The sequence below is a fragment of the Camelus dromedarius genome, chromosome 10 (assembly GCF_036321535.1).
Source record: "Camelus dromedarius isolate mCamDro1 chromosome 10, mCamDro1.pat, whole genome shotgun sequence".
NCBI lineage: Eukaryota > Metazoa > Chordata > Mammalia > Artiodactyla > Camelidae > Camelus > Camelus dromedarius.
This window is the reverse complement of record NC_087445.1, coordinates 49,133,304-49,158,115: the sequence shown is the minus strand read 5'-3', so window position 1 is coordinate 49,158,115 and position 24,812 is coordinate 49,133,304. Positions and strand designations below refer to the sequence as shown.

The window sequence follows — 24,812 nt, the reverse complement described above, 5'->3', positions numbered from 1 at the left end:
GATGGCTTCTTCACTTTATGCCATTTTAGCTTACAAAAGGTTTTTTAGGAATGTTCTACTTTTGGATGGTGGGGGGGATGTGTATGACTTGCAAATATTTTCTCTCATTCTGGGAGTTGTCTTTTCACTTTCTTGATAGCGTCCTTTGATGCACAAAAGTTTTTAAATTTTGATGAAGTTTTTTCTTTTGCTGTGCATGCTTTTGATGTCATACAGAATTAGAGATTTTATCACCTGGACAATATCAATGGGTAGCAAGTGAGAGGGATCTGAGGGGAAAGGGAGTAGGAATGGCTTGAGGTCTCTGTCTCCAGTTCAGCCAGAAGATCTCAGCACTTAACTGCTTTATACACATATAATTGTTAGATTAGAACCACTAGGTAGTGCTTCTCAAACTTTAACCATTGAATATTAGTAGGAAACCTCAGTGTGCTAGTTTATCCTAAAAACTAGTCCTAAATGGTTTATGTAGTAATTAGAACTTAAATGTTTTCTGGCTTCAATTATTTGTAATAAAGAAAATGCATATTTTTGGAAAAGCATACAATGTTTCTTTTGCTCCATCTACCACACTTTTTGGGAAGTCAGAATTTGGCCCAAGACCAAATTTGTTGTCTACCTGGTGGCAGGTCACCCACATTGAAGAAATATTTCATGGAAAAGAAAGCCAAGCTCATGCATACCAGACTTAGTACGGGGCGCTGCATCTGCCTGATGTCACATAGCAAGTGAGACTTTAAACCCAGGTATTCTCATTTCAAATCTTAAGACTCTGTCCCCTAGGCCAGGCGTTCAAAGTAGTGTCGGACCAATCAATCATCTACTGATCTCTCTTGATTGGCACTATTGTTACTACTAGTCACCGTCATTTTTGGAAGCATTTTCTGTGCCAAGCATTGTGCTGAAAGGTTACATCTAATCCTCCCAACAACTGTGTACGTGGTTCTGTAATTATCCTCACTTTACTACTGAAGAAACTGAACTCAGGTTAAGTAACTTCCTAACAGTCACGCAAATGTTAAATGTCAGAGCTAGGATTTAACCCAAGTCTGACCACAAAGCCTACATTCTGAACCACAAAATTAAATTATTATTTTAAAGATGACCAGTTCCTGAACACTGATCTCTGCATCAGCCCTTCCCCTGGATTACAAGCCGGCAGGTACTCCCCGCCCCAACGCATGCGCAGATTTCGCCCACTGCTCCTCCCTCCCGCACGTGCTTCTCAAATTGCGCAGGCGCGCTCTCTGTCAGCTACTGCGCTTTGGAGCCGGCACGGAGGCGGTGTTCGTGCCTTCGGGACGCTTAAGTGCGCCAATGCGCGTGCGCGGGGCTAGGTCGACAGCTCTCTGAGGAGGATGGAGATGGCGGAGGCTGAGGGTGCTTCGTCTGAGCCGGCGGCTTCAGGACAACCGGCGGAGCTACCTGCCTCCGTGCGGGCGAGCATCGAGCGGAAGCGGCAGCGGGCGCTGATGCTGCGCCAGGCCCGGCTGGCAGCCCGGCCTTACCCGGCGACGACGGCTGCGGCTACCGGAGGTTTGGGCCTTGGCGGCGCCTGCCCCTTCTCTCTCCTGGCGGACCGGGTGCCGCGTCCTGGGTGTGGCGTCCACTGCCCTCGCGTCTGCGCGCAGACCCTCCTGCAGTCCCGGGAGGGAATTCGCGCAGCTGACCTTGTCACAGCGGGCAGCCCAAGACGCTGAGCGACTCCTGACTCCCAGCCCTGGCCTTTCCTCACCGCACCTGGGCTGTGCAGCTGCCGTCTTTAGTTTGAGAATGCAGCCGCCCTCGCGGGCCAGCGCCTCAGCTCTCCCTTTCTGCTCTCTAACCGCAGCTTCCACCCGTCCCAGGGGTGGTCCTTGTATAAAGCTGTTAGGCCTGCAACCATTTCAGTAATAATCCTGTACCTGCTCCCTCATTCACCCATTCTACAAAGGGTGATTGGGTGCGCATTCCGTACCGGGCCATTGCTTGCCAAGTGCTGGGCCCTGAGCAGAGCAAACAGACATTAACTACTGCCTTCGTGGGGCTAACGGAGTGGCACCTGTTGTGCTTCACATATTTCCTTTTAGCTGATTTGATTCTCACAGCTAACCTGGAAAATAATTAGGGCAGGGTTTGGTATCCGTATTCGACTGAGGTGATAATTGAAAACCAGAGAGGGAAAGGGGGTTAGCTCCGGTCCATTCCCGCAAGGGCAAAGGCTAATCAGGACTGGAACTCAGGTCACCTGACCATGGGTTCAGGGCCTTTCTTTGCTCACCAGCTACCTCTGCCATACTAGGCCTCTCTCTCACCCTTAGGAAGAAAGGCTGTTACTCTTGTCTGGATTTCACCTTCCCCCTTTCTTAGGGCAGCCCTTGACCAGCGCCTCAGCTCTCCCTTTCTGCTTGCTTTATTGTCTATTTGTCTGTTTGCTTATTGTGTATGTTTTTATCCATCATATAATTCTCCACTGGGGTCAACTAATAATCTTCCCCAAGGTACCTAAAATACAGTTTGGTTGACATGAAGTCCTTCAGGACTATCTCTGCAACATGAGGCACGTGTGTTCCTAAACCTGTATCCATACTGTGAGAGTAATTGAGCAGTCACAGCTGGGTCATCTGCTATGCCTTTTCATCAGCCAAAAGTAAGGAAGAGTGAAAAGAGTCTGAGGTTGGCTGCGTGTCTTGATATTCATACTGGTATTGAATCTGCAAATTCCAGCCACTTTTAATAGTTCTGGTCTCATCCTTCCTGCTTTCTAGTGGTTTTCTTTTACTCCGTTCCCAACTTGAAGCATTCTAGGGTCAGGAGCATAAATTGTTCATTTGCATTAATTCATACTCAGGATTCCAGAAAGGTTTCTAGATCTGTACTAAATGGCTGTGGAACAGGGGTGCAAAATAGAACATAAACTGGTATTAAGTTAAACTTCTGATGATGGAAAGCAAGGTAGCATGAATATTTTGTGAGATTTCCTAGGCATTTACCAAAGACCTGAGCTGTGTTGTAGCATTGTGTACACCCTGCCATGCTTCAAGACTTAGGTAGGTGCTGAGATTTTATCTTTGTAGTACTTTTATTTCAATGTATGGTACAATTTTCATTTTCTGTGTGCTGTGATACATGCCATTAAAAAGACTGAGAGGAACTTGCTTAGAATGTGTTACTTAGAGTAGTGCTAAGGGCCTGGGAAAATAGCAAAGCATAGAAGTAGAAATTGGGCTTTGTTTTTGGTGTGATTTAGCACTGTTCAGGATCCTGCTCAAATTATGGTCTTGATTATTCCAGCTTCCCTTCTTAATTCTCATTGCATTGGTGGTCATTTGCTACACTGTTCATGAAATCAAAATCATATTCTGGTACATTCATCTATTTCTGTCCATTCAGTAAGTATTCATGGAATGCTTATCTATTGTTCAGAATTACAGAGATAAAAGCACTCAGTGTAATGGAGGGATATGGAGAGATGAGAGAATTGCTGTTAACAGTAGAAACAGGCCTCTTATACTCTAATCACTGTATTTAACAGAGGAAGAAATTGAGGCCAGAGAAGAGGAGTGACTTAATATATATTAAGTGTATCTTTTAAAAATTAGTTATAACAAATATATTCATGTAAAATTCATCTCAATTTTACCTATGTAAATGCTCCTGTAAACACTACAGGAATCAGTATAGTGTACAGACACTTCTAGAACCTTAGAAGCTTCCTTAATGCCACTTCCTAGTCAACCACTCACCCCTAGAAGTAACTACTTTTCTGACCATTTGATTAGTATTATCTATTTTTGAACTTCATTTACATGGATTCATACAATGTCTGGCTTCTTTTGCTCAACATAATACCTGAGAAATTCATCCATGTTGTTGCACGTATTGGTAGTTTGTTCGTTTATATGTGGTCTAGTACTCTTTTATGTTGTTATACTTTAGTTTTTCCATTTTCCTTTTGATGGAAATTTGGGTAGTTTCCAGTTTGGGGCTATTACGAAGACAACATTTACGAGCTTTTTAAAAAAATTTAGGTCTTGGATATGAGCCTTTTTGTATCTGTTTTATGGTGGACATATGCACTCATTTCTGTTGCGTGTATGCCTAGAGATGGAATTCTGGGTCATTGGGGAGATGTATATTTAGCATTAGTAGGTGTTGCCAAACAGTGATTATATCAGTTTAAAATCTTGCCAACAATGTATGACAGTTCCAGTTGCTCTATGTCCTCATCATTTGCTTTTGTCAGTCTTTTTCATTTTGGGTATTCTGGTGGGAGTGTAGTGTTTCATTATGGTTTTAATTTGTATTTTCTTAATAACTGATGGTGATAAGAACTTTTTCATCACTTGCCTTTTTTTTTTTTTAAGTTATTTGTCTTTTACTGCTGGACAGGATTTCATTGTGTAATCTGGATATGAGTCCTTTGTCAGAGATACATATTGCAGATAGCCTCTCCCCTTTTGCATCTTGTCTTTTCACTCTCATAATGGTGTCTTTTGATGAATAGAAGTTCTTAATTTTAATCAAGTCCAATTAAGCAGTTTTTTCCTCTTATGGTTAATACTTTCATGTTTTCGTGTTTTATGTTTAAGAAATTTTTGGCTACCTCAAACTTGTGAAGTTATTCTGTTTTCTTCTAGAAGCTTTATTGTTTTACCTTTTACGTTCAAGACTATGATCCATTTAAAAATTGTTTTGTGTATATTGTATGAGGTAGAGCCATAGATCATTTATTGAAAAGACCATCTTTTACTCATTGTTTTGTAGTAATACCTTTGTCATAAATATTAATGCCATTTTTCTCACTGAATTGCTTTGGAGCCTTTGCTGTAAATCAAGTGACCAGTGTAGGTTTCTTTCAGGACTCTCTCTTCTGTTACATTGGTCTCTTTGTCTTTGTTTCAGTACCATTCTGTCTTAATTACTGAAGCTTTATGGTAAATCTTTAAATCTGGTGGTGTAAATCCTCCAGGTTTGTTCAAGATTATCTTGGCTATTCTAGGTTGTTTGTATTTACTTAGAGATGTTAGATCAGCTTGTCAGCTCCCATTACACACACATACACACAGACATACTCACAGATATACACACATACACACACAGCTGCTGGGGTTTTGACTAGGGTCACATTGAATCTTTAGATAAATTTAGGGAGCACTGACATCTTTACAATATTGAGGCTTCCAATCTGTACATAGTGTATTTCTCCATTTATTTAGGTCTTTGATTTCTCTTAGTGCTGTAGTGGTTTTATACATCTCTTCCTAGATACTACTTTGAAATTCTAATTGTAGATTCTTGTGGATATTCTACATACATAATCCCATCATCTGTGAATAAATACTGTTTTACTTCTTTCCAACCTTCATGCCTGTTTTGTTTTCTTGCCATGTTATAGTAGCTGGGACCTTCAGTGTAATGTTGAATAGAAGTGATAATAATGGACATTCTTGTCTTGTTTGATATATATTAAATTTTTAAAAGTTCCTGTTTATGCATAAGGGAACATGAGGACTTACTTAGTTCATTTGTTGACCACTTTTACTTACTTTTTGTAGGCATGGCGAATGTAAAAGCAGCTCCAAAGATAATTGACACAGGAGGAGGCTTCATTCTGGAAGAGGAAGAAGAAGAAGAACATACAATTGGAAAAGTTGTTCATCAACCAGGTAAAGTGTGTTTTCAGAAAATGGGTACCTAGACTGGTCATTTTGAGTAACATGCATAATTCTTTGCAAATTGATGTTAAAAAATGCTACATTTGTGCTCACACAGTTGGCTTTGTAAGAGAGATGCAATTTGGCAGTTTTGCTAGTAGATTAAAAATTAAACAGATCTGTCAATGATTCATTTAATTTGTGGCTTGTGTACTTAGGGTCGATGCTCTCTGTTTTATAATAGGCAAGCTGATAGAATAAATTCTCAAAATTATCTTGATAGGCTGAAATGAGGGGCTTGAACCCAAGAGATAAGATTTAGAACATTTATTTATGTTTGGAGGGAAAAAGTGGTTTGTAAAGTATAAGATAGGGAAACCTGTCATAAAAAAATAATAATACAACTATTATCTAAGATTAAAGTTTTGATAAATCACAAATCTATATATATCTATATCTATCTCTGTATAGCCACCTATCCTCTGGAAGAGGGTACTTTGACACTGTTTGAACAAGATAGTTTTATTTGATCATAAGTTTGAAGCCATCGTGTAGTGTAACAGCTTAAAAACCTTCCAGTTTTAGCTGCAGCAGCAGAAGTGTTGTGTATTCATCAGTGCAGGTAATAGTCCTGTTTTATGTATGTCTAAACTATTGTTTTCAGAGGCTGAGACTTGAAGGATTATATTTATTTTCAATTTGGGTGCCATATTTTAAGATGGCTGTTAACATGTGTATGTATGTGTCCGAAACAAAATGGAAGTACTGAAATTGACATGTGAGGAACAGTTGTCAAAACTGGTTACAATGAACTAGAGAACACTTCAGCTGCCAGCAAATACAAGAAGTACTCCTCTGTGAAAGAGAGATATGTGCTGTGATTTGCTTTGGAGGGCAGATCTTGGACAGTGAGTGACAATTACAGGGAGGGAGATGCCAGCCCAGTGTAATGAATGTGTTCCTTACATATATTTAGCACTTTGCACTTACAGAGTGTCAACACATGTACCATGAGCCTCACAGTGACTCTCTGAAATGGAAAAACTTCCTAACCATGTGGAGTGATGCCCTAAATAGCAAAGCACTGAAGGAGTTTAGAGATTGAGAGACCACCCTGTATTAGGAGGGAAGGCATTGAATTCAATTACCTGTTAAGTCCTTATGATTTTATGGATATGAAGACTCATTGTGACTGTTTTTCTGTAGATTCCTGAATCTACCATGGGCATATAAAGCCCTGTTCATTTAACAGGTCATGCAATAGATATTTATTGGGAACCTCTGTAGTGCCTTTCTGCTTGACTGAGGTGTGCATGTGGCCTGTGTCATTACTGTTATTCATGCATTGATGGTAGGGCTGCTACTTGCAAATAGAATTCTGGTAGTGAATTTGTGCAAATTAGAAAAAGTGTCTTTTGGTTCACGAACTGGCCCATACACAGAGTACAGGGAGAGACCGAAATAAGAGGCACTCCAGATTGGTAGGTGGCAGTTTTAGTAAATAGTAGAACTTATTTATGAGGCTTGAATTATATACCATTGAAAAAATAGGAATCTATGAGTCTACGTCGATAATAAATAGATGTGTTAGTAAACGAATGAATAGGGGAGAGAGGGAGGGTTCTTGCTTACAGTTGACTGGCAGTTTCCAGATGGTAAATGTAAATGGAGTGATGGAGTTAAAAATCATCATTATGTATATTTAAAGTTTTCTATTATAAAGAATTTTTAAAATTAGGACAATTATGCCTCCTAATGGGTATTTCTGACGGCAGTTTCTTTCCAGTTCTAACACATTCTGGTAACCAGTTTTTTGAAGATACCACTTTGACTGTGTTTTCAGTTTTTCCCTTTGTATCTATGCCCCTCCAATATTTTACAAAGAAGAGTGATTTTTTGTTAATGTTTGGAGATTAGTGGGATTGAGGAGTGTTAGAATATTGACTGACTTTATGTTGGAATTCGGTAAGGGAAGGCAGTGATTAGAATATGTTGAACAAACCATGAATAAATGACAACTCTGTTTTTCCTCCCACTGGGAGTTGTGGCAGTTCTCAGAGTTGGGGCTTGGCAGTAGCAGTCATCCTAAAGACTTACTAGAAGAGCTTTCAGATTCACTGAAAGAAACAGTTCTGTAGGATAAAGAGCCTTAGCTATGTATTTGAAGTCTCTAAAAAAAAAAAAAAAATCCTGCTTTACTCTACCTAGGATAGTTCCTGTGCTGGGTTTTGAGGATTATAGGTAAACAATCTCTGCCTCAAGAGATTTACAATCTACCCAGTGGTTGAGACAGATGAAGAGAAAGCTGTTTGCCCTGCTGGTAGGGGGTGGAATGGAGGGAGGGAAAGTTGCCCATTTGAAAGTGAATTCGTATTGTCTCTCTTCTACTGTTGTCTTGCTCTTTGCAGCTCTTTTCTGTGTTAAGTGTTAGTGCCCATCTCCCTTATTTGTAAGCAGCTCCTCCACCCCCCTCCTCCTGCCTTGGGACTAATTTTCATACTCTCAACAGTGCTGTGGGAGGCCGAATAAAGGCCCCCAAGGACGTCCACATCCTAATCACCCTGGAACCTGTGAATTTATTACCTTACAGAGGGAAAGGGGCTTTGCAGATATGATTAAGGTTAAAGACCTTGAGACAGAGGATTGTTCTGAGTTATCTAGGTGGGCTCAATGTAATCACAAGGATCCTTAAAAGTGGAAGACAGGCAGAAGAGGGTCGGGGGAGGTGTGAACAGCGTGATGTAAGAAGCTGTTTTTGCTGGCTTTGAAGATGAAGGAAGGGAGTCTTGAGTTAGGGAACATAGGCGGCCCCTAGAAGCTGGAAGTGGCAGGGTGATAGATTGTCCCCCAAAACCTCCAGAAAGGAGTGCAGCCTGCCAACACCTTGACTTTAACCCACTGAGACCTGGGTCAGACCTTTAAACTACAGATCTGTAAGAAAATAAATTTGTATTATTTTAGCCACTAAATTTGTGGTAATTTGTTATAGCAGCAATACAAAAGTAATGCGAGTACCTTACATGTGGTTTGGGTTCAAAAGTGCCTGATGAATTGATAATTTTTTCCTTTGTAGTCTTTCCTTTTTCTTTTTTCCTTAAAAATTTTTTTTAGATAAATGTAAGATTACTTAATGTTTTATATTGTCTTTTATGGAAATATATTTGTATCAGGCATAAAATACCTGCTAGTAAGCTAATAAAATAGAGGAAAATGTATTCTAGTTACAAAAAAAGGAAATTTAATGAATTAATCTTTCTTTCTTTAGGACCTGTTATGGAGTTTGATTATGTAATATGTGAAGAATGTGGTAAAGAATTTATGGATTCTTATCTTATGAACCACTTTGATTTGGCCACTTGTGATAACTGCAGGTACTTTTTAATTTCAGACAGTGTTTTAAATGACTAAAGTTTAATGTTTGCATGTAAGTTTAGATGCAAAATGATAGTTAGGTCTATTTGGATTTAATATTTTCTTAATAATCATGTTTTTTGTTTTGAGAGTCTCCTAAAATTTCTTTTTTCCATTTTACCAAGGAAAGATAGGAAGCCCTTGCTTATCAAAATTAATGCCACATAAATAGGAAGGATGCCCCTGATTCTGCCATAGACAGGTCCTTTTCCTGTCTGCTTGAGGGAGGGGTGTTGACTGTCTCTCAGTAGCAGGTTCCTAACCCTTCTCTTCCCCCAGCCCCTAAGGATCCCTTTGTTTCTATCTTATTTTCTGAGCAGGGTGTGTTGACATCTTGGTCAGAGGACTGGCACCTTCAGTGAGAGAAGGAAGTATAATCCAGCCACTGCCCTGGTACCCTCAGAACACCTTTCTATTCACTTTTCACTCTCCTGAATAGGCAGGGAAGAGAATAGATGAGGAAGAATCACATACTCTGTCATTCTTTTTTTCCTCCTAACCTTTTTGTATCACTGCAGAATAATCCTCCTCACTCCACGTGGTTCCTCTGTCCCTACTGAATTCCTCAGCCAAGTCCTGCGGTTGGGGTCTGTCACACCTACGGATCCCATCTTGGCTCCTTACTTAGCCTTCCTATCTGTTCCCTGTTCCCACTTCTTGTATGTACAGCCCCAGATCAACTCCCCACCGGCCTGGAGGGCCTGCCCTTTCAGAGTCCCTGCCCTTTCAGAGTCCCTGCCCTTTCAGAGTCCCTGCCCTTTCAGAGTCCCTGCCCTTTCAGAGTCCCTGCTGCAGACATTGAGAGCTCTCACCGTTGACTTGTTGCTGAGTAGAATCCTTAGAAGGTAAAGAGGATGGGAGATGTTTCTGGTCTCATGGTCAGATCTGTGACAGGAAATGTTCTGGCAGCCACTGGAATTATAAATTACAAACTGTATTTCTAGTGACGTAACAGTGTCATTGATGTGCCCAGTGGTTAAGGTTCACAGTGTTGCCACTCTCCTTCAAGTACAGACAGCGTTCGGGGACTGAATTACCCCATATAACCTTAGTTCCATGAGAAAATGGAAGGAACTTATGTATCAATTTAAAGAAAGTTGTGTAGTAATTTGGAAAAAATATGCTTTTAAACGTAAACATAATTAGGAACACGGCGCTCCATTCTATTTTCTTCAGCATTTTTGACAATTTTAAGATAAGTACAGAGTGGTTTACCTGTCCCCTCCTTTAGCTTATACTTCCACATTAGTTAACATTCTTAAAGTTATTCCCATTTACAGCTTCCTCCCCCCTTGTCATGTGCCTCCTCTTCAGTGTACACCATTTCAGTCAAGGCCAACTTCATTCATTAGCTCTTTCTCCACTATCCCATGTTTAATTTCCAGATCCATTGGTTTCTCTGTGTAAACTGTGTCCTGAATTCATCCGTGTCCCATCCTCCTCCCGTTACTGCCTTAGGCTGGGCCTCCGTCTGCTCTTGCCTGGACCATCGCGGTAGTAGTCTTCTAACTGGCCACGTCGCCCACTTTTGCACCATTAGTCTCTTCTCCATGTAGCATTTTACTCAAAGCTCTTTAGAGGTTTCCAATCCATTTAGAATAAAATTGTCTTCACCATTGCTTACAAGGCCCCTGCCTACCCCTGACTTTATCTCCCATCACCCCTCACCTTCACTTACTTGAAGCATTTCTAGTCACTGCCCGCTTGCTGTGAACTCCATTTGCAAAGCACATGCCTGTCCTGGAGGCTTTGCATTTGCTCTTCTCTCTGCTAGGAATGTTCTTTCTCTGGCGATTCTGCGTATTCTCCGACTTCTTAAGGGCCCTACTCAAATGTCCCCTCATCAGTGGCCTTCTCTGATTACCCACCCAATCTGTCTGAAAATTGCTGTTTCTTTACCATGCTTTATATTCCTTTACAGCACTTTTATCTGTCATTATGTTTGCTTATTAATTCTTCTCCTAACTAGAATGTAAACTGCATGAAAACAAAGCTTTATTTTATTCTTTCTGTATTCCTAGTGCCTCGAACATACCTGGCATGTAGATGGAGAACAAATGAATGAGAAGAGCTATGTAATTGACTATATTTCCATTTTTACCTGGGCTTTGAAAAACAGCTGTGCTTGGGGCAGTTGGACCTTGTATATTTATATTCCTTACACCCTGCCCATCCTGACTTTGAGCTTTAACTTATATTTTTTAACTCATTGAGTCTTTTTTTTTTTTTTAAGGTTTTCTCTTTGGGGGGGGGTAGGTAATTGGGTTTGTTTATTTATTTATTTATTTAGGTACTGGGGATTGAACCCAGGACCTCCCGCATGCTAAGCACGTGCTCTACCACTGAGCTATACCCTCCCGCATCCCCCGTTGAGTCTCAGTTTCCATTTATATTTACTGAACTTATGGAAGTCATTTCAGATCCTTTGTGGAAAAGAGGGACTTAAAATAAGTAAAAAAGAAATTCTTAAAATGTTGAATGATATGGATCTATCTGCTGCTAGTATAGCTTCTCACAATTAGTAAAAGGAAGTATTTTTCTCTTAGAATTCTTATGCTGCCAATTTGACCATAAGACATTACTTTCTTATTTCAGTTATTTTCGAAGGGGTAACTAGGTTTATTTATTAATTCTTTTTTTTAATGGAGGCACTGGGGATTGAACCCAGGACCTTGTGCATGCTAAGCATGCGCTCTACCACTGAGCTACACCCTCTCCCTAATTTGACCATAAGAGTTTCAGGAAACAGTATTTTATATGTTTCTTTTGGCATATATGCCCCTAGGTTTTTGGGCAATTTGAAAATTTAATTTATTTAAAATAACTAACTTATATAAATGGACTTAATCTGTTTTCAGAGATGCTGATGATAAACACAAGCTTATAACTAAAACAGAAGCAAAACAGGAATACCTTCTGAAAGATTGTGATTTAGAAAAAAGAGAACCAGCTCTTAAATGTATTGTGAAGAAGAATCCTCATCATTCGCAGTGGGGTGATATGAAGCTCTACTTAAAGTTGCAGGTCTCTGATAAGTTACATTCAGTCATTTTAAATGCTGGGTCTGGTGAAGTTTAACAATGAACTAGTTATAATTCATTTAATTTTTTCTTGCAGAGAGTTAAAAAGATCCTTTTCATTTTATTGCTTTGCATGAGTCCTAGTCATACATAATGACATTTAATAGTATGTTCCCTTACTTTGCTTTTTGATGTGGCACTTTGGAGCAAATATATTACTATTGGGTGATGTTAGGAGTATAACTTGGAAACTAAGAAAGCTTGGAATAGGGGTCAGACCATGTTTCTCATGCCCACCCCCCCCCAAATAAAATCATAAAAAAAAAATTGGGGAATTTCACCAATGCCTAGAACTTTTACGCCACTTGGGAAGTGCTCACCTGGAACCCTGTCAGCTGACCCCGTTTGTCTAGTATGTCTCAGAGCAGATTTCTCAGCTCCTCTTGCTGCAGTTGTATTACAGGTGTGCCAGGATACTTAGCCACCCGGCACCAGGGGCTGCTAGAGTGCACAGGCTGGTGGGTACCTTGTGTCTGGCCCCAGGGTGGTAAAAAAGTCATGAGACTCTATTTGTGCCATTATATTTAAAATATTGGGGGGCATTGCTTTAGAGCACAGTTTGATTGGGATATATCAGAAAATCCTAGAATAAGCTACATTATAAAACTAAACTTGTACAGTGAATGTTCATGAAACACGAGACTGTTGATTAGAAGATCCACAATTATTTTATGTACCATTAAAAATGAAAAAAATGATTTTCATTTTAAGCAATTAGAGAGGTTTGCTGGTGGAAATCTGTTTTTTTTTATAACCCCGTGGGTCATAGTTAAGATTGAATTGATGCCAGTGCTGTGTTGTCACTTGGAGCTGTTACTTTATACTTAGTGAAATAGTGCCATTAGACTTCCTGTAGGTTTTTTTGCTGTATGTCATGCTTGTGTGTATACGAAAAGGAAAAGGCAGATTTATTCAGGTGTTCTTAAACTTCTTCATATTCAGAGTCCAATTCTTCTGAACCACTTTTTGACTCAGGGTTGTTAAAGTACCATTAATTACTTTGGTGATGCAGCATCTTCAAGGATGTCAGATTGTGGAAAATGTGATGTTTTGAATTTATGAAGTAACAGTGTATCACTTTATGTTAAGAAATTTTAGTTTGGCTAAATTGATTGATATTTTGGTCCCCTTAACATTTTGTGAGAGATATCCCAAGCATAATTCTCTGTGTGTATATTATTTCCCTAAATGTAAATAAATATTATAAAGAGTATAGATTTACAATCCAAGGTTTTTAAACTAGAATAAAGATTTTTTAGGCCATTCAGCTACAAAAGTTTTTTGTTTTTTTTTTAAACTCATATTCCTGAAGATCAGAAGTAGTCAAGTGGATAGAAACTCGTATTGATTCTGGAGAAGAGTGTTAGTGATTGATTTTCTGTGGTGGGAGATTTTTGGAGAGGACGTCATATTTAGATCTGATACGGCTAATTGGTCAGCAGATTTTTTTTTTGGTGGGGGTGATACTGCCAAAACTCATGTAATTCATTGACTACATGTACTTCCCTTGATTGAGGTGAAAACAAATCAGAAACAGTTGTAGTCAGAGGACAGCTTTTCTATTTATACAGGTACACCCTGTTTTATTGTGCTTTTCACATATGTAATCTAATTCAGTATACATTTACTAAGGGCTTCATAGGTTTAGAGGGAGGTAATATTAGAGCTGCTTAGATCAACATTTAAAATCTTTTAAATTTCAAATATTTATAAGCTTGTACTTGAGTTAGATCATTCTTTGGCCACCTGTGAATTTAATAATTATAAATATTTTACAGCAACTAATTGCAACTAATTTAAATATGGATTCTGTATTGTAGATTGTGAAGAGGTCTCTTGAAGTTTGGGGTAGTCAGGAAGCACTAGAAGAAGCAAAGGAAGTTCGGCAGAAAAACAGAGAAAAAATGAAACAGAAGAAGTTTGATAAAAAAGTAAAAGGTAAGTGGCTACATTTACATCATGAAGGACTGAATTTTACTACTTTGTAAAAAGCCTTTAGTTAAGTTGTTCCAGTTTAATGATACAATGTCACCAGTAGATTGAAATGTGTTTCTTTCCATAGACTGAAGGAAAAAAGACTTAGTTTGCCCTCAGTAGGTTGGTGTTTGAAACTTGCAGTCCATACCTCACAGTACTGCAGTTCTGAAAAAGCATGCAAGCCCTCATCTTAAAGTGAATCACATTTTTATGAGGAATGATGGCAGGATCAGGGAGGATCAGGGATGTATCCCTGGTTAAGGATTTGGCATAAATTCTATCTTAAATATGATCCATGGAGTTATAAAAGACAAAGATTTCCACCAACAAACCTCTCTAATTGCTTAAAATGAAAAAATAATGCCCAAGTCTTAGTCACCTTCTAAGCCTAATTACTTTTATATATGAACAAAAGACTTAGAAAGGTGGAGTGACTTGTTACATAGTTGCTAGAGATTTGGGTCTGGAGCCGGGCTTCCACGACTGAAAGCCTGCATTGGCACATTCATCCTCTGTCCATACATCTGTCCATTCATTCCTCTGTTCATCTGTCTCTGTACTTACTTGTGCACGCATGCATCCATGTGTGCATATGTGCAGAAGTCTGTCTGTCCACCTGTGCATGAATGCATCCAACAGTTACTAAATGTCAGCTATGTTCCAGGCACTGTGCTAACATAAATGCTGGAGTCACAGTTTGTCAGAAGAGAAAGACTGGGAAACTTAAAATCGTGAGTGTGACAAGTACTGGCATAGTGATGAACATAAGGTGCTGCAAGGGCACAAAGAGCACTTTCTGCTGTATCACAGGATCCTTAAAAAGAGCCTCAAAAAGTAGGCATAAAAGTTCTTCCTGCAGTGACTGTGCATCCCAGTATGGTGTAAAGTGTACATAGATAGCACATATTCTGTGTATATACAGGGTTATACATACACTAAGTTGAGTATCTTAGCCAGAATAAATAATGTGTTTTTAGGATTTAGAAGAGGTTTTGGAAGGTGAATGAATATAGTTCAGATGTCTTAAACAAAAAAGAAAAATAATTGAATGTAAGCCTGCCTTGTTTCTTCTTATTGTGGGGCACTTCTTTCCCCCTTTTCAGTACAAGAGTAATTCATGTGCAGTGCAGAAAAGTTAGGAAACTACAAAGAACTTCTATCCCATAATTCGACTACCCAGACGATCATTAATAACATTTTAAAGTCTATTCTTGCATTCATTTTCTATGCATAGGCCCTTAAATTTTTTTTTATAAAAATGGAAGCACTGTTGGACATTTATGAATTTTATCAAAATTTTTTCAATCTTAATCTCAGTGTCTCAGCTTCTTCAACTATAAAATGATGATAAAACTGTAAGGAATCGATGAGACATTACATATAAGTTGCTTAGCTGTGAAATGGGGCAGAGCAACAGCCCCAAGTCATAGTATTTCAGTGGAACATTATGTACCTGTTACAATACGGCAGCTCTGCATGTGTGACTGTAGAAGGACACTGTTTAGAGAACAGTTTTGTTTTCCCCTGTAGACATTGTATAATGGAGGCAGGTTAAAGGACCCATTTACATAGCCTTGGACCTGGGTGTAAATGTTCAAGTGTTTGTCAATTATTACTTTATTGTCTAATTACATGAAGAGAACAGTAGTTGAGCTTATTTCAAGTTTTTAATTCAACTTCCTTAATTTTGATTACAAATAAAAATTTTATTATACAAAATGGATCAACTTAATATTTAAGAATAAAAATCAAAGTTTAATTAAAAAAAAGTTTATCAAGACAGATAACCCTATGATAAATATCCTTATATACATCTTTATATAAATTATAGTTAATCAAAATGTCATTTTCTGAATCAGAGGGCAAGCACACTTTATGGCTTTGTAGAGAGGCTTCCCACAGCAAACTGCGCCGTATAAGAGCATTTCATTGAAGAATCTTCCCCAGATTAGCTGCTGCTGTACCACAGTCTTCAGAAACACCTGCAAGGGACCAACTGAGAGGAATTGGAAAGACTCCTTTTGAATTTGGTCCTTTAATCTCTTCCATGTTCTAGTGCAACCTTTCCTCCCTTCCAACATTGAGGAGAGCCTTGAAGGTTAAGGTAACAGAAGGCACTAACTGAGGGGTGTAAAAGAGGAGGGCATATTTATAGATTAATCACGGATCAGTCCAGGGTTTTTCCAACTCCAGCTCCCTGAATCACCTCAACTCTTCCCTTTGTGCTGCCTCATTAAACAAACTTTCCAAGATGGTATTTTGGGGTAGACAGTAATACGTGGATAAAGGAATTAGAAACTTGTACCTGCAAAGTGATGAAATATTTTTAAAAGGGGGTCTGTAATTTTTCTTAGATACTGTTTCTGTAGTTTGGTCAAAATGTCATCTAAAGGTGACTAAATTCCTATAATTTGACTAACAATAAAAGATTATGGCATCTGTTTAATTTCTTTGTTTTTTTCTGTAACAATTCTATCAAGATAGTCATGTCTATTAAGTATTAGTATGAATAGAATGTTTCTTTTAAGATTTACATGATTCACAAAGGTGTTTTTTAAAGGAGATGTAAGCTCAAACGTAATTGGCTGTCTTTCTCACTATGTCACATTACTGCTGTTAACCACCAGATAAATCACTGTGGATTTTCCTCATCCTTGAAGAGTTTGAATTTGCCCTGAATTTTTTCTTAGACCTCTTAAGACTAAGGTTTCTTTAGTTTATTTCTTATTTGGATGAAGCATGTCTTGTTACAAGAGTGGTATGTTTTCAAAGACCCTACAAATCTAAGAATGTTTCTCTGTTTCACTTGCATATGAAAACATGAGTTCTCTCTTTTGTATAAACATTACGTCATTGTGTCATCTAATGTGCAGAGGTCAATGCCATGCCTTCTTTAATTATGGCTTCTTCTTACTTTAGAGGTTGGTGGATATGTTCCTGTCCTCCTCCTGACTAGTGGAGTAGACACTGTAGAGATTAGGAACAAGGAGCTCACAATGCAGTTTGCTCAGAAGGCTCAGAACAGAGAGGAATAAAAGCAAGTCTAAAAATTTTAGTTGAAAAGAAATTGGAACCTGGTTCCTCTTGGTCTTCTGATTTTGACCCACAAAGAAGCTGTCACAAAGTTTACTTCTTTATGGAAAGGTAAGAGATTACATTTACCTGCTTTTAGAATATGACCTACTTTTACAGTTGAGACAAAATTGATCTTACTACAGAAGAACATTGAAGTATAGATAATATAAGGTATATATGTATAAATATTGACAAGGTGAAAGACGAAGAATTTTCTTGTCAGCAAGTTCAAATTGTTACAGATCTCTTAGATCCAGGAACGCAGAAGTAGGGATGATGGTATCACTGCTGAGTAGTTCATTAGATTTTTTAAAATGCAGTATGCCTTGGTCTTGATATCAGACAGGAACTTAAACTGGTGCAAATACACAGAACGTTTTGGGTTTGCGTGGCTCCTTTCCACTGATAAGGTGGAGGTGAGGCTTTTCTTTAAAGTTATACTCAGCTTTCTCTTAATCCTAGTAGAGGTTAGCCTCCTAAAAAAAGGAAAAATTAATCTTCATTGTTTGTTACTGTGCACTTTTTTCCCCAGAAGAGGTGGGTAAGAAAATCCTATTTTGGCGCCTCTTCTAAGTTTGTGAACATTTTACATCCTGGGCCTGTGGTCATATTTATGACTGTTTGAGATTCCTCTCAAGAGAGTTTGAAGGACACAGTTTCTTGTGACTCTGCTTCGGTTTACGGAGGACAAAATTCATATGTCATTTTGTCATTTTCTTGTGATCTTCCCCTCTAGTTAACAATGTGCACCTTATGTCAAAACTTCGTGCCCTCCCATCAGGTGTTTAGAAGTCTCTGGTCTCCCTGAGCTAATTCTCTTACAAGTTTACCTCATAAACTGCATTGGGCTTCTTTGAATACAGGCTGCCTCTTTTGCAAAATTAAGATATTAAGCTGAATAAAATATAGTTTTAGAGTGGTATAAAATACATTTTTCATTGAAACAAACATTCAGGGGAAAACTCTGGGTAAACAGTAGCAGCAGTTCCTGAAGGTAATTGTCAGCAAGACTGATGTTACCGTGAACGTTTTTATAACCTTCCAAGAGAAGCAGCCGACACCTTTTCGTGCTGTGGAGTTCTAGGCCAGTGGGGCCAGCACGCTGGAACATGGTGAGTTGCTGTTCTGTTCTCCAGCCTCAGTTAGGCTTTCAGGGCTGCTTGGCACGTCCTCTCTCCATCCCATGGTTTCCTGAGCTCCCCCAAGACCTAGCAGGCCTTTTCTCAGTCTTATAAAGTCTCTGACCTTTCTCCCTCCCCTTCTCATTCTCAGCAGTGGGTCATTGACCTCTACTTTCTAAAGTTTTAAGTTGCTTAAATGAAGTAATGGGAAAAACTTACTGGTCTTTAAACATATTTTTTATTTCACCAGATATTGACATTTTGTCACTCTGGCTTCTCTCCTATTCTCTCTCACACACACAACTTCGCTGAACCATGTAAGAGTTACTTGTAGGCATTGTGATTCTTACCAGTACTTCAGCATTTATCTGCTCTGAACAAGGACATTCTTCTACAAAACTAAAAAATAATCACGCACAGTAAACTTAACACTAATATAATGCTGTTATCTAGTATACGATCTGCATCATTTGTCTTTTCCCCAGTTGTTGCAGTGTCTGTTACAGCTTTTTAGTTGTTGGGTCCAGGGGCCAGTCGAGGATGATGCGTGTCCAGTCTCTCTTAGTACCCCAGCCTTTTTCTTTCATGGCATTTTGAAGAGTCCAGGCCACTTGTTTTGCAGAATGTCCCTCTATTTGGATTTATTAGCAGTGTACTTCCTCACAGTTAAGATTCAGGCCGGTGGTGTGTCTGAGCGCATTACCTTAGGAGACACGTGGTATCAGTTCTCCTCTAAGAGAGTGAGTTTGTTGCTTTGTTAAGGCAGGATCTGCCAGATTTTTCTGTTGTAAAGGTACGCTTTTCTCTTTGTAATGAATAAGAAATCTGTGGGGTGACTGACACTGTGTGAACATCTCATTCCTTAAGTCTCACTCAATGGTTTAAGCACACAGGGATGAATCTTGCCTGAGTCAGTTATTATTAGGGTAGATATAAATGGTGACTTTCTCTTTTTGTTATTTCTACAATTATTATTTGGCTTCTTTTGGAAAGAAGAGTTTTATTTAGAACCAGATTGAACCATGGATTCTTACTCTCTCATCAGTGTTAGAATCTGTCCAGTCCTGTCATTATTATGCTCAGTTTTGATGCTCAGATTGTCCAGATTTGGCCAACGGAAGGCCCTTCAGTCTAGCTCCTTTTTTTTTTCCTCAATGTTTTTATTCGGAAGTCCTTTCAGGCTGGCTTAAAATTGAAGGGTAAGAGCAGCACAGGGACACTCACATGTTCTTACCCAGATGTGCCTGTTAGCACTTGTATCATCTGCATTCTCTACACACTCAGGTTTTTTTCTGAACCATTGAAGAGTAGATTGTTTACATCACCACCCTTTATGCCTAAATACTACAGTGTATTTCCTAAGAATAGGAATACTCTCTTACAGAATGAAATTATAGTATTGATTTTTTAATCTCATCTGTCATCCCTGTTCCAGTTAAGTTGACCCAGTTATGTCCTGTGTGGTTTTTAATTCCAGTACAGGATCCAGTCTACAAGCAGGTACTAGCTTTAGGTACTGAGTCTTTCTAAATTTATTCTGGAATATTCCCACAGCCTTTTTCATTTATGACATTGACATTTTGGAAGAAGTCTCTTCCTTTTTCCTGCCTGCCTTTTTAGAAGCAATGTTTTACATTTGGGGTTTTTCTGATGTTTCCTGATGGTTAAACACAGGTTATTCATTTCAGGCTGGGGATAGTACATAAATGATATGCCTCTTCCCAGGATCACGTCTGGAGACATGTGCCCTCAGTGGTGATGTTAATATGCATTTTTGATTTGATAAGCAAAAAACCCCTGTAAGACCAGGCACATGTCCTGCTTTTCCTCAACGCTTCCCCTTAGATTTAGTAACCATCCGTGGATGGTTCTTCCCCAAACCAGTCTTTGGTATGCTGGTTGTTAAAATTGTTTGCTAACATCAGTGCTCCCTCCACATTTAACCAGTTGGAAGCCAGCATTCTGTCCCATCCCTTCCCCCCTTTATTACTGTTATGGATTCATTCACTCCTATTATTCTCAATGGCTTTTGGTTCATTTCTGTCCTTAATTATTTTGGTGCTCAAATTAGTTGTCTCAGATTTGGGCCACTAGGAGTGTCTTCAGGCTAGCTCTTGCATCCTTTTGACATATCTTCATCATTCTTTGAGCACTTCTGCTTTCTAGCTCAAAACACATGTAAATCTGTATCTATAATTAAAACCTTGAGTTCACATTGAGAGACTCAGTTCTAATCTAGAATTCTAGTGCTCCTTTTGGTTCTCTCCCTTTCTGTACTTGTAACTCCCTTCTCTGACAGTGAGAAACCTGACTTAATTGTCCTTTATAATATGTATAGTTATCTGATGAATGACCCTGAAGGTAACAAATTTCTCTTCACTGTTGCTGCCGCCGGTGTAGGAGACCCTCCTTACCATTTTCTTGGGGCTCCCCCACCCTCCTACAGATGCCTGCTTTACTCGCTCCACTTCATGGCTTTTTAGAACTAGATTGTTCAGGCGGGGAAAGAAGGGCAAGAAAATGACAGATGTACCAGTATTTTAGTACTTCCTTACTTTCTAGCACCAAGTTTTTCCAGGAATATCTAGTAAATACTAAAGATATGGCTTTATTGTTGTCATTATGTATCTTGATAGATTAGCTGAAGAATGGGGGGGGGGACATAAAATCAGTATAAAACCTTCTGTTCAGTTGTGACCAGTTATGGCTAGTAAGCTAGATTTTTAAGTATTCTTTTAGTGTTAATAATTTTCTTCTGTCTCTTCCTAAGTTCACGTAATGCTCAAATTAGGCAGAATTTGGGTTAGCTTAACAGTGACTGGGATGCAGTCAGATGTTGAGAGATTTTCTTAGTGGGGTAGTAAAGGAAAAGTGGCCAGGGTACCTTGCATCAGAACAAAGCAAAAGGGGGAGGTATTGGAATTCAAATGGGAGACATTGCCCTGTCATTGTCTGGTCAGCATATCACTTATTTTTATTCAGAAAATATTCTAAGGTAAAATAAAAAATTTAAAGATAATGGGTAGTTCAGATTATGTCTAGAAAAATTAGGCTCTTCAGAATGAGAGGATACAGAAACAAAGAGGTGGATGAATGTGATTTTCTCCCTAGTCTAGAAACTATCCAGAGCTGTACACATTGAAGCTTGAAAAGAATAGTCTCAGATGAAGTGCTTCATACTGAAGGGATGAAAAGGTGGCCCAGCTCAGTGGTTAAAAACGTGGACTGAGCTGGACTGTGCCTGTTTGACCTTAGGCAAAACTTACTTGCTTTTCTGTGCCTTAGTTTACTCATGTAAAATTGGAATGACAGTTGTACTTATATCAAAGGATTGTGAGGATTAAATGTGTTCATATAAAATGCTTAGAACAGTGCCTGATACATAGCCCTATTTGCTTGCTTATCCTCATGATATAATAAAGGCTGAAAATACAAAGATTCAAGTAATATTTTGATAATTTCTTACCATAGATCTAAAATGGATTAAAGAAAGTGGAATTGGTGTACATTGATTTTTGTGGTTGAGATTTGGAAGATAATGATCATACTCTCCCTTAGGTAGTGCTGCTGTCAAAGACAGTGCTGGGCTTGATGGATCCTTGGTCAGAGTAGGAAAATGTGAAGTTATTGTTGCTTTTTATTCATTAAACTAGAAACTGAAGTTTTTAGCTTGTTAATTTCTAGTTAACACGAAGCCCTGGATTTCTTCAGGTAACATGCCATGTGAACTTTAGAATGTCATCAACTAAGTTGCTTTTCAAAGCATCCAACATAATTCTTTTCTTTGTAAGAATGACATTTTAATAAATGTAGTGGGAAAAATTGTGAACAGTGGAATGAATGACCTGGGTTCCCATGCTATCTTTGCTCAGTTTCCCTACTTGCAAAATAAAATGAAGTAAAAGAAAAACTCTGGTTCTTCCCAGCTCTTAGTAGTGATTCTTTTATTTAGGTTGTACTTTGCAGTAATTATTAGCAATATGTCTCCTAAAATATTGCTCTTATTTTATAGGAAAAAGAATTTAATAGCCACAGGGTCAGTTACACAAGCAGGTTTTCTAAGATGAAACATCACCCAAATTCTTGGCTTTCTAGTTTTCTTGCAAGAAAAGCCTGACTTGCCTCTCAAGAGACTTACAAGGAACTTAAAATGTTCCTTATCCTCACTCATCCCGGCTGACTCCCCTTTCCTGCCATGGCATCCTGTTTTTCATAGTCACCTGCTTGAAAAAACCCTATTCTTTCACTTGTCTTCTGAATCTGGTCTTTTGCTGTCCCTCTAGCCCACATACCCCATTTCTGAATCTCTCATCTCACGCTACTCCAACGACCACATGAATGATTTTGCAGGCCAAGCTAGTTAGTGAAGTAAGAAATTAAGTTTCCCAAGTTTGTATAATCAGTTTTGATTTGTTTAAATTTAAGGTAAACCATGTTTGATTTAAACACATACACGTGTATAGACACGGCTGAAAGCCTGACATTTTTGGATTCAGTTGAACAGCACCACTGAAAAACTGGCTTTCATTTTTTTTCTTAGAATTACGGCGAGCAGTAAGAAGCAGTCTGTGGAAAAGGGAAACAGCTGCTCATCAACATGAGTACGGACCAGAAGAAAACCTAGAGGATGACACGTACCGGAAGACTTGTATGGTGTGTGGCCATGAACTGACGTACGAGAAAATGTGATTTTTAGTTAAGTGATCTGTTTTACATTTAGATAAATTTAGATAATCCTGTTCAAAATTCACCAAAATATAAAGTCTTCATAGATGAGAGAAACACTTGTATAAATAATGCTTCAATAATTATAAATGTTAGGGCTTAAGAGCAAGTTTCAGTTAAGGTCCAGCAGGTCTGGTTGTGGGCAAAATACTGGGTCTGTGACCATTTTTCTACAATAGGGGTGGGAGCTGAGCAGTAGAAAGTGGGTTCAGAAGTGTGAGGTTAGAGCTAAAACTGAGAAATAAGCAACCAAGGTAAACCCTAAATTGGGGTAGCAGGAAGTTTTTTAGTAAAGGCAAAAGCTGACTGATGTGGATTCTTATTCCAAGAAACAGCCCAGACGGTGGTAGACCACCGCGCAGCAGAGGTCCTGCCAGGTCTTCCAGACTATTCCTGTCTCCACGTCAGGGAGTGGGGAGCTATTGCTGGGACAAGTCCTGACTGGTAGCAACATACAGTGAGTTGTGGGAGTCTGATCGTGTCTTCCGTATCCTTAGGGTTTACTACTGTAGAGACCTTAATATTGAAATATGGATTAAAATGATTAAACAGCTATACTGTTTGTTGATTAAAGAAAGTAGTGATAATAAGTTGATCACAACTTGCTAACATTTACCGAGCATTACTGTGTGCCAAGTGAGCACCATGCTAATTAAGTGCCTTACTACAGGTGCATCTAACCCTGGAGGGAAGGAGGCTTGCTCTTGCAACCTGACTTCACCCCAGACCCCTGGACTAAGTTTAGTCAGATATCCCCCATCTTGCCAAAAGGATTACAAGGCAGTTATATCTACTCAGGATTTGATCCCATATGTTGATTACAGGGTCTATGCATTCTTTGATAAAAACAAATTCAGATTAAGTAGATATTTTCAAGTTGTTCTTTGATGTGACTTTTTATCCTACTGCTACAAATAGGAAATTTTTATACATTTTCATTTTTCTGTCTAGATCAGTTCTTGGAGTTGTGCTTGAAGGAAGGCAAAAATCAAAACAAGTCAAGCCCAAATATAGTACTAATTGTTCTCTATATAAGTGTTCAGTACACTAATGTTTAATATATATATATTGAGTGTTGACTTTTTTGTGTTATGCTAAATATTACAGCTCAGTAAAAACTGATTCTTAATGGGCAGCAAGACATTCTTGGGACAAAAAAAGGTACCAGCTTGGTGACAGAGTAACTAAGGGTTCAGATTCCACTTACTACCTTAGGTAAGTTACTCCATGGGCCTATTTGACCTGTCAGGTGGACATAATAATCTGTCTAAAGACTGTTGTGAGGGTTAAATACGGTGAATCTATAGCACTTGGCACATAACGGTCACTTGTTAACGAGCACTTATTATCAAGACCGGTTTAGTTATAGATTTATTTAGGTAAGGTATGTCTATTCACTCTTCATCAAATTAAGACAGTCCTGGTACCCAGATAGCCAACTCTGTTTTACTCTGGTTGCCAAGTTCTGTCCTCATCTTTCATTTTCAGGTATGATTGTAGATTAGTAACTTACACAAATTGTTGCTCAGTACTTTCCAGGAAAAGCAAACTTATCTTCACATGAATTGCTTTCTGCATAGTTCCTGGAAGGGAGATTTAGAATCAAGGAAAACAAAGATGTTCACTTTGATAAAAGCATGTTAAATGGCATCAGTACAGTTTAACAGAATATTGATTTATTGCAAGGTACAGTGTACGGTGACATGCCGTTCTTTTGGAAGAGCAACTGTTGAATGTTTGCTCTTGTACCTTTATTTCTTCAAAATCCAATCTCTAGTTCAGTTTTT

At 38.8% G+C, this 24,812-nt stretch overlaps 1 protein-coding gene across 2 annotated transcripts; it reads left to right on the top strand.

The window, feature by feature from the left end:
* The first annotated feature begins 1,252 nt into the window (after positions 1-1,252).
* XPA (XPA, DNA damage recognition and repair factor) lies at positions 1,253-24,104 on the top strand. Of its 2 annotated transcripts, XR_838360.3 has the most exons (7): positions 1,253-1,536; positions 5,538-5,648; positions 8,902-9,007; positions 11,906-12,071; positions 13,948-14,065; positions 17,024-17,248; positions 22,841-22,978. XR_838360.3 is itself a non-coding variant. In XM_010995530.3 (6 exons), exons 1-6 carry the CDS (start codon positions 1,359-1,361, stop codon positions 22,987-22,989), a joined length of 828 nt encoding a protein of 275 aa, XP_010993832.3. In that variant the 5' UTR covers positions 1,258-1,358; the 3' UTR covers positions 22,990-24,104. The 2 variants fall into 2 exon arrangements, 1 of the variants encoding a protein (XP_010993832.3); XM_010995530.3 differs by lacking the exon at positions 17,024-17,248 and having other exon boundaries at positions 1,258-1,536; positions 22,841-24,104.
* The last annotated feature ends 708 nt before the right edge of the window (positions 24,105-24,812 follow it).